Below are 9,055 nucleotides of genomic sequence, written 5' to 3'. Positions count from 1 at the left end.
GGGGGGGGGGGTGAATGGCATCGTACCAGGAGAAAGCAGCACCGGAGAAGAGGCAAGTGAGACTCGAAATCGAAAGATGGATGGCCGCGACAGTTTATCTCTAGGGTTTTCTTTAATTTATGGACTTATGTAAATTACCGAAGTTACCCTTACGTGATAGTCTAAAGAGTTTATTTTTCGGTCCCTCCTTAAGCATTTTGTTTACCGAGATAACTCTAAATTACATAACGAGTCAAAAAATTCCCCTTCACTAGAGAAATGGTAAAAAAAGTCTTCTTTTTCTCCTCTTTTTGTGTGTAATGGTTACAATTGAGTTTTTGTGGAAAGAAACAAATAATTTCTGTTATTTTGAATCTTAGATTTCAAAATTGAGGTGATCTAAGGAAAGAAAAGAGAAACGCTCTCTCTTCGCTTCCTTCTTATCCCACACCGAATCATTGAGAAGGACGAAGAGAAGCATGTTTTTTGTTTAGTTATTCAACCCGAAACAGAGTTTCTCTTCAACTTTTTTCCTTTTATCTCTGTTTTTTTTTGGGTTGATTAATAAATCGGTTTGTTCGAGTTTAATATCGTCGCCCCTTCCGCAAATCATTCCTATCCCGTGTTATTGAGTTGGAGTTCTCCCCTTCTCCGATTATCCTCATCTTCCTTTCCTATGAGTATAAATCTTGCTCCTTTCTTATGTTAATGGAGTTTAGTTTCTCAGATGTCAAGAATGGTTTGAGATTTTGGATTCATCTCGATTAACTTCAGAAAGATTCAGCAAAGTTGGCATCTTTTATATTGAAGATGGTCCAATATAGGATCTATTAAAAGTTGATTGAGTCTTCCGGGAATTAACAGTCGGTGTTTGATGGAGCCTTTGCTCAAAAGCATGGTTATGGCGGAAGTATAAGATCAAAGGTACATATTAATGGTGGTTGAGCTGTTGAGGGAGAGAATATTGAAGCTGCGTTACATGCTGGATGATCTTGCCGGCGAGGATTCCGAAAGCCATCTACGGAGCTAGTACCGAGATTGCATGACTTTTCCTTAACACGTGTAATACTTCTGATGCTAATCATACACGTGTATGGTTTATATGTACTTTTATCTTGGGCTTTAATAAAATTATTATGAAGTCGACAAAGAAAAAAGAAACTTAAATCTATTTTGTTTCCTGGAGAAGCCAAAAAAAAAAAAAAGAAAAAAGATTGTCAAATTGTAGCTTTGTGTTGAAACTTGCAAGCAAGAGGCCTTGTGAAGTCATTTCTGGACGAAGATTCATTAGAACAAAACCTACTTTACCTGAAACATCCCAAAAGAAACAACAAAGCAGTGTAAACATTATCAATCACAAGATCTCCTTTTTTTTTGGGTAAAATACCAATCACAAGATCCAATCAGCAAACTAATCAGTAACTAAAACTTTCAAACCAAACTGCATAAAGATCAATCATGTGACTTACAAAAGATTGCGTTTTTTCAACTTTATACCACTATAAAAAAAGTGTTCTTGAAGGATAAAGAGAAGAAACAGTACCCGGTGGTGTGAACTGATCTTCACGCATCATCATCATCGTCATCTTCTTCTTCCTCGCCATCATTATCATCAATAGAATACAAACCCTCATCAGATTCTTCTTCGTATATCTGAAACTCTCCATCGTCGACAGCAAAGTCTCCATACAAACCAGGTTCACTCGTTGGAAAGCTATCGAACAAGCCTTGAAGATACGTTCTGGAGCTGTTCTCAGTATCTAGATCTTTTAATCGTATAGGAATATCTAAAGAAACAATTACTCAAAAAAAGAAAAAGAAGAAGCTAAACTTTGAAGGATACATCCATGGGAATCAATAGATATCTCATCGTCTGCTGTAGGCTGCAACAAGAAGGCAGAAGAGGAACCATTGAAACACTGAACCATTGCGGGTGAACATAATTGATCTCTACAGTATATATTACCACATATAGTTCTTCTTCATCTTCTTCCTCTTCTTCATCCAGGTCTTCATCATCTCCATACTCATTAACAATAACATCAACATCATCGTTTGTACTTTTAAACTTTTCCATGTCTTCAGAGCCTGCAGATCATAATAAATACTACGGTTCAGCCGCTGCTGCTTCAAAGTCTTTGAAAGAACACATGTTCAATGACTAACGACAATAATCCTAACACAGTGATATGTATTCAGATAATGTTTACCTCATTTCAAAATTCTTATCACACACATACCTAACACACAGCTCACAAAGCACTCACTAGAGACTCTAAAACGTTAAAAGAGATGAGAAAACACAATATTTTGTTGATGATTTTACCTTTAGTTGGCTCCTTATGCTTCACTAGAGATGGTTTATGTGTCTCTTTAAAGGTTTGAATTTTTTCAGACCTCTCAAACTCTTCTTGAATGGATTTAATTACATCTTCGAAGCCTGGCTCAGGAAACACAGACACAAACCTCACAGCCACACGGAGTCTCAAAGTATCTAGCAAGGCTTCTGAGAACCATCCTGTTTTATGCTGCAAAAAAAAAAAAAAAAAAAAGGAAAAAAATATGCTTCACTAGAGATGGTTTATGTGTCTCTTTAAAGGTTTGAATTTTTTCAGACCTCTCAAACTCTTCTTGAATGGATTTAATTACATCTTCGAAGCCTGGCTCAGGAAACACAGACACAAACCTCACAGCCACACGGAGTCTCAAAGTATCTAGCAAGGCTTCTGAGAACCATCCTGTTTTATGCTGCAAAAAAAAAAAAAAAAAACAAGGAATCAGATCACAAAATTTCAGGACTCACCAAAGTTAAGATGAGAGAACTCACGCTACAAGTAGTCTGTTTGCCAGGCTTTCTTATCTCTCGCTGGATGTACTCGTCGTCGAGTTCAAATAACTGCAGAAATGTTTGGCATTTAAAAGGAAATAACTTAAAAGCGCAAATGTCGTTCCACCTTGGCTTTGATCTGTAGCGTAGATAATAAAAACATATATAATCAGACTTTTTCCTGCATATATCTAAAGTTATGATACAATTTTACAACAATTAATCATTATCTAAGAATGCTAATGTCATATGGATAGAGTTCACCACATAAACAGAGAAAGACTTACTTGTTAGTTGCATTAGCATCGCAATAACTTCGTAACTCAGGTGGAACCCTGAATTCCATTCTCTGGTATCTGAACCACAATTATAACAATGTCAATCGTTACACCTATAACAAGTGTCATGAACCATACAATGACAGTATATAGAACTCACACACGAGACTCAGGATCGTTCCGTGGATCATAGCCTCTTTTAATCCAGAACCTAAGAAACGGACCGTTGGAGAAATAATATGCAGCCCTGAGCAGATACCTACGGAGAGCCATGATTGATTAGTGTAGTACTCAGAACAACTCAGCATAAGAAACCTGTATTAAAAAAAAAGCTGGCTCACCTGTTTAACATATGATGTGTGCATTTAAGACCTTTATCAAGTAATCGTTGAACAACAGAGTCTCTTGTCCAAATAGGACGCTCTTCAAACAATGCAGAGAGTGATACCTGCCATTGCCAGTGGTGCGAGCTAGGAGATACAAATTCTTCCCAGTTTAGATTCTTTGGGATATGTATATGATAGTTAAGGACAAGAACCAAACAAACAGAGGTCTTCCTACGAATTGGAAGAAATAGTATAAAGTAAAAAAAAAAGGATATCTTTGACGCTAAAATCAATTGCAAATACTGGCCCAATATCCATCTGCATTATAAAAGAAAACAGCATGAACAAAACAAGTTCCACGTTCGTGATGGTTCATAAGAGTGAAACTGAGTTATACTATTTCATTTAGACGATCCAGATTAAAAAGTTGTGAACTATCATCCAAATGCAGGTTTGTAAACCATCAATACTCTAAACAAGACAATAAGTTCAGCTACTGAAGTCAATTTTTGTTCCAAACAGACTGCGTATAGTTTATCTAGAAAACTTGGATGTTTTTATTTTCCCTTTATTTACCACCTCATAAAAGTTCTGAGTCGCCGCATCATCTTTCTTTTTGGGGCCAGAAGTTGCCGGAGGTTTCAACCTGCAACGACACAAGAAAATTGAAATGGGCACTATAACTGAAGTCACTACAATCAAACTAAGTTGAAACATATAGAAAAAAAAAAGAGAGAGTAATCTTACGCCAAATTGTCAGGTATATCTTTGGGTGCAAAGACCTGTGGCAATAACATCATAACATCTTCATCAGCCAAGCCCATCAAATCACTGCCTCCTGCACACATATCATATATAGTTTTTTTAGGTGATCACACCTGACAATCTGCAATCAAATGACAACTAGAATATAATAAATCCACCTGCAAGGGGATCCACGTCCATCCACTTTCTCTTCTTCTGCCGCGCTATATCCGCGTGAATAGGAATAACATGCTGATAGTCAGCCATGCCTAGATAACGAATATATATGTGAGATAGTCAGTCATTTCTCAGATGCACAAGAGGAAAGCTAGACTCTGACCATCGAAGTGAAATGCATCGGAAACACGAGCGACAATATCTGCACATAGAGCTGGACTAGCCTCCTTCAAACTTACATCACTAGTGGCAACAACAGGCTGACTGTCAGGTTTCTTGACTTCTTGCTTAGAAATTTTAAACAAAAACCCGCTGCAAGGACGCTGTTCTCCCAACGCAGGATGTGCATAAGGATCCTCTGGCCGGAAACGCAGCTCAAGCTTGTTTGAAAATAATCCTCTTGCCTACCCACAAAAAAAGAAGACTCAAAACTGAATTAATCGTGCACCACTTTTAACACAAGATTTTTACCAACCAGCTTTTATAAACGTACCCAAAAAATGCTAAAGTATTATGTTGGTTAGGGTCTTAGAGCTAAATGAATACATATACCATGACTTTATCAGCATGAAGCCTACATAATCACTGTAATAACTAGCATACAAACACAACTTTCAGCATAAAGGAAGAGGCTCTTAAGGAAAAATTTAGAGATTTACTAACCAACACCAACTCATAAGTATATGATCTATACCCAAAAAAAATAAAAATCGGAAAGATTGTGTTTATTAGCATATAGACTACGGAATCACTGTAACAACTATGATACAAAGACAATTTGAAAGGGAAAAAAAAAGGAAACTTACCTCAGTAATCCCTTGAACTCCTCCAAGGGTTTCAATGGCTCGGGGAATAGATGATGGGTATCCAGGGAAGTGCACTACAAAGGCCTCCTTGCTCGGCAAGGTACCTGAGACCGCTCCATGTTCTATGATTCCCATTGTATCTCTCCCTCTCTACTGTAAATTACAAGAAACGAATGAGATAAGCCCGAGTACGTTTCTAGCCAATGAATGCTACACGATGGGGGAATAAGAAGTTGTGTATATATTCCAATTGAATTCAACTTATATATGTTCTTCATTGCGTTTCCTTTCCCCTTGAAATTGATTACTAAATTATTATAAGTTTGTAACTGGGAGATTCGGTCTTACCGGACATACGAGAAAAAACAGGAGTTGCGGAAGATTGCTTCAAGTTTCTCGTGTTTTCCCGATATCGGCGACGGCGAATATTTCTCGCGGCTTCAAAAACCCTTTACTGTTTGTTTATGATAAATAAAATTAAAATTAAAGCCCATGATTATTAAAGAGAACTTCGGCGTCACGGCGTTTCGAAGTCGGGCCTCCATAACTAGAGAAAATAAATATCCTCTGACTCTGAGCCACGAGCGAGCAAGGCTTGAAAGCCCTTTAGCTACAGAATTTATTTTGGGCTTAGCCCATAGATAAACAGGCGACGTTTACCCAGAAAGGCCTTAAATATTCTTTGAACCAGGAGGGAGGGAGCGAGCAGAGCAGGTTGACTTTATCTCGAATTGAAGTAAAAAAAAAGAGAGGATCTCAGCTGCGTCAGTGCGATTCGAACTAGGGTTTCGGTAGTGAATCAAAATCGGTAGTTTCGTCGTCGCAAGTTCTTTTCCCTCCAAAATTCAGGTGAGTTTGACGATGGCGTCGCGGTTCCAGGAGGCTTCACTGGTTACTTCGCCATCGTACCCTAACGCCGTCGCGTGGTCATCGGAAAATCTGATCGCCGTCGCCGCTGGCCACCTCGTCATCATCCTCGTGAGTTTCCCACTTGGAATCTCCTTAAAAAAAAAAAATTGAATAGAGAGGAATTGTGATTTTGTCAGAATCCGGCATTCCCAAGTGGACCTCGTGGGGTGATCTCAGTCCCTAACGCCGAGCCTTATCAGATTGGCAAGGTTCGCTATGAAGGTTTGTTCTTTCAATTGCCCATTTTCAAATTCATGAAGATTCTTCCTTACGGATGTTGTGCTCTAGATTTGCTTTCTGGTGGACTCTTACCTTCGAGTTTGAAGAGGGAAAGACATCCCTGTGTCCGCTCTCTCTCATGGTCTGACTTAGGAATGTCTCAAAACTACGGGTATTATTATTATCCTTCATATATATATATATAGTAGATTCGACTCTCCCAACAACATTGCTCATTCTTTTCTCTTGTTTCAAATAACTCTGCTTCTCAGCTGTTTACTGGCTGTTTGCTCAGCAGAAGGCAGGGTTAAGCTATATCGACCTCCCTTTTCTGATTTCTCTGCTGACTGGCTCGAGGTAAATAAATCATTACTTTTGCAAGTTTTTGTTACTTGCTTATGCGTTACAGTTGATTTTATCTCTGTTTTTTTTTTTTTTTTTTTTTTTTTTTTTTTGGGAGAAAAAAAAACAAAAAAAAGATTTTTTGAGAATCTTTTAAGCATGAACTTTGGAGAGTCCAACAATCTTTCTTCTACGTCATTATCTAACAAGGTAACCTGTATCTTCTTAACTAATCAGTCAAAGTTTCTTTTTTACTTGCTCCTATAAGGGATGATCAGATGCTTTGTAATGCGCACTCTTACCTTTATATGTAATGTAGAGAAGGACTCGTATTAACAAATATGCATTGCCGGTTATTTAACTCAATTGTTATTATATATCTTTGTTTCTTCTCACTAACTGCTCACGGGTAATATTTTGATCCTCTGTTCTTTGTTTGTTACAGGATCAAGTAGTGCAACCTGACACTGAAGATGATGAAAGGATTCCAATTCTCAGGACACGCAAGCGAAGAAGAACGAGCGTAGACAACATGTAAAGGAACAATTTTTTTTCTCTTTTCAATTCTTATTTTTGAATATTACTTTGGGCTGAGAGGGAAGTTTGCATTTATCTTTTTTTCTGCTTTGATCACTTTACTTACTTGCTTTCATCTATGACTACATCTAGAAACTTGCATGAAATGGATATTACAGATCAAGCATCATGTTCCAAGCAAGATAACCAAACGGTGAATAATGTACTGCCTCGTTTCTCTTCACTAACTTCTTTTATGTTGCTGTTTATTCCCTTAGAAACCTTCGTTTTCTATCCCTCCCACTTATTTTTGTTACTCTCTTAAGTTTCAGATTTAAAATCTGTTCCTGCAAATTTGATCATATCCTTCGCTTTTGTGGAAACTTTTTTTTTTTGATGGAGTTAGTATTAATAGGAACCAAGATCATTTGATCAAATAAATCAATATCTTGAGCAATTTTGTAACTCTATCTAGTACTTTTTTTGATATAATATGGGTCTAAGTTTATATTGTTTTTTTTTTGGATTGAATACTTAGTTCATGTTGTTACGTTATTGATTTGATGCATTTCGACTTGTGATGGTTTTGTGTTCTACGCGAGTGCTTTATATGCATTTATTCACACCACATGGTTCTTAAAGTTTTGACACTCTCACTCTTAAGTGTCATTAAGAATCAAATCGCCTCATTGTGTCTAAACTGATTCATTGTGTTGCCAGGTACTTGCGATTGAATTGTATGAACAGCCAAGCAATGCTCACAATTGTCACTCTTTGCCTAAAGCTCCGAAAAAGTGCAGTCGAGAGATAAGTCCAGAGAAGTATGTTTCTCGTGAGGCATTATTATCCTCTCTTTCTGTCGCCTGGTCCTCTTTACTAACCTTCTCAACAGAAGGTTCTTCTTTTGAGAATCTGTTAAGATTCTCTCTTTTGGCAATTGGTTCAAAGTCCGGTTGTGTTTCCATATGGAAAGTCCATGCACCAGAAAGCTATCACATTGAACGTGGCAATGTATCTCCCAACGTGGAACTTACAGCTATTATTCAGGCCCATAGCTCATGGGTTTCAACGATGAGTTGGGGAATTTTTGGCTGCGATTCTTCCAATCCGCAAATGCTGTTGGTTACTGGGAGTTGCGATGGTAGGTAAGTTAGTTTTACATTACAAGAATTTTTTTGAATTTGTAAACCATTACAAAAGATGCTGTCAGTCATTGGATGTGTTATAAATCTTAATGTATATTCATTTGCATAGGTTTCTCAATCGAAGCCCTGGTTATAACATTTTCTTTCCATTTCTTTCCACAATTTTTGTAGTGTGAAGATTTGGATGAGCAACAAAGAAGACTTGCAAAAATCTGTTGAGGTCTACACATCTTCATTTTTTCTATTAAAACAGGTAACGTTTTTTATTTTATTTTTCTCTGTAATTTCTACTTTGTCTTATTCTCAGCTTAGAATAGATTGGGTATGGCTTCTTGTGATTTCTGAGTTTTGTGACCATCCTGGACTTTTGATTGTGATCCTTTTGTAGTTTTCTGTAGCTAAAGTTGGATTTATATTCCCATTTGTCTCTGTAAATCCTTGTGATTTTCATCAAGTGGACATTAAGAGTTTTATGTTTTGCCATTTTCCGGCTTTTTATAGGTTGTAGCGGTGAACCTTGTTCCGGTTTCAACGCTTTCATTTGTTGTGAACAATTATTCTAATGAAATGCACTTGGCAATCGGCAAAGGATCTGGTTCCTTTGAAGTATGGAAGTGTGAAATATCTACCCGAAAGTTTGAACAAGTTGCTTCAACTAATGCTCATGACCAAGTGGTAAGCCTTCATTCTTTTGCTATAAAACCTTTTTATTGAATGCAATATATGGATTCGATCTATTCTTTTTTTTTTTTTTTTTTTTTTTTTTTTTTTTTTTTTTTTTTCTTTT

At 37.2% G+C, this 9,055-nt stretch overlaps 3 protein-coding genes across 4 annotated transcripts in view; 1 reads left to right on the top strand and 2 right to left on the bottom strand.

The window, feature by feature from the left end:
* Positions 1-114, bottom strand: part of LOC106323083 (serine/arginine-rich splicing factor SR34A-like) — a 3,367-nt gene extending 3,253 nt beyond the window's left edge. Inside the window, exon 1 of one of the 2 annotated variants that reach the window (XM_013761255.1) lies at positions 27-114. The gene's annotated coding sequence lies outside the window, so the exon portion shown is untranslated. The remainder of the gene's footprint in view (positions 1-26) is intronic. The other variant, XM_013761263.1, reaches the window with a different exon arrangement.
* Positions 115-499: 385 nt separating this feature from the next.
* On the bottom strand, positions 500-5,589 carry LOC106323698 (general transcription factor 3C polypeptide 5). Its single transcript, XM_013761783.1, has 16 exons — positions 5,486-5,589; positions 5,138-5,290; positions 4,495-4,735; positions 4,334-4,423; positions 4,158-4,248; positions 3,990-4,056; positions 3,686-3,728; positions 3,426-3,597; positions 3,245-3,343; positions 3,094-3,162; positions 2,807-2,945; positions 2,306-2,507; positions 1,946-2,067; positions 1,823-1,862; positions 1,523-1,745; positions 500-1,287 (listed from the first exon to the last, which is right to left on the bottom strand). Exons 2-15 carry the CDS (start codon positions 5,270-5,272, stop codon positions 1,543-1,545), a joined length of 1,713 nt encoding a protein of 570 aa, XP_013617237.1. The 5' UTR covers positions 5,273-5,290; positions 5,486-5,589; the 3' UTR covers positions 500-1,287; positions 1,523-1,542.
* A 265-nt stretch (positions 5,590-5,854) lies between these two features.
* Positions 5,855-9,055, top strand: part of LOC106315713 — a 5,435-nt gene continuing 2,234 nt past the window's right edge. The window contains exons 1-10 of the mRNA XM_013753519.1: positions 5,855-6,115; positions 6,184-6,268; positions 6,335-6,437; positions 6,538-6,633; positions 6,736-6,817; positions 7,053-7,141; positions 7,277-7,346; positions 7,844-8,268; positions 8,440-8,521; positions 8,770-8,943. Coding sequence (XP_013608973.1) covers positions 5,999-6,115; positions 6,184-6,268; positions 6,335-6,437; positions 6,538-6,633; positions 6,736-6,817; positions 7,053-7,141; positions 7,277-7,346; positions 7,844-8,268; positions 8,440-8,521; positions 8,770-8,943 — 1,323 coding nt within the window. The 5' untranslated portion in view covers positions 5,855-5,998. The remainder of the gene's footprint in view (positions 6,116-6,183; positions 6,269-6,334; positions 6,438-6,537; positions 6,634-6,735; positions 6,818-7,052; positions 7,142-7,276; positions 7,347-7,843; positions 8,269-8,439; positions 8,522-8,769; positions 8,944-9,055) is intronic.

The sequence above is a fragment of the Brassica oleracea genome, chromosome C1 (genome assembly GCF_000695525.1).
Source record: "Brassica oleracea var. oleracea cultivar TO1000 chromosome C1, BOL, whole genome shotgun sequence".
NCBI classification, from domain to species: Eukaryota; Viridiplantae; Streptophyta; class Magnoliopsida; order Brassicales; family Brassicaceae; genus Brassica; species Brassica oleracea.
This window is presented reverse-complemented; position numbering and strand designations above follow the sequence as displayed.

Coding starts and splice junctions, on each gene's coding strand:
- LOC106323698 (XM_013761783.1), bottom strand. CDS start 5,272: ATGGGAATCATAGAACATGGAGCGGTCTCAGGTACCTTGCCGAGCAAG. Junction 4,249..4,333: donor GGACGTGGATCCCCTTGCAG/GTGGATTTATTA, acceptor ATATGTGTGCAG/GAGGCAGTGATTTGATGGGC. Junction 3,163..3,244: donor AACGATCCTGAGTCTCGTGT/GTGAGTTCTATA, acceptor ATTGTGGTTCAG/ATACCAGAGAATGGAATTCA.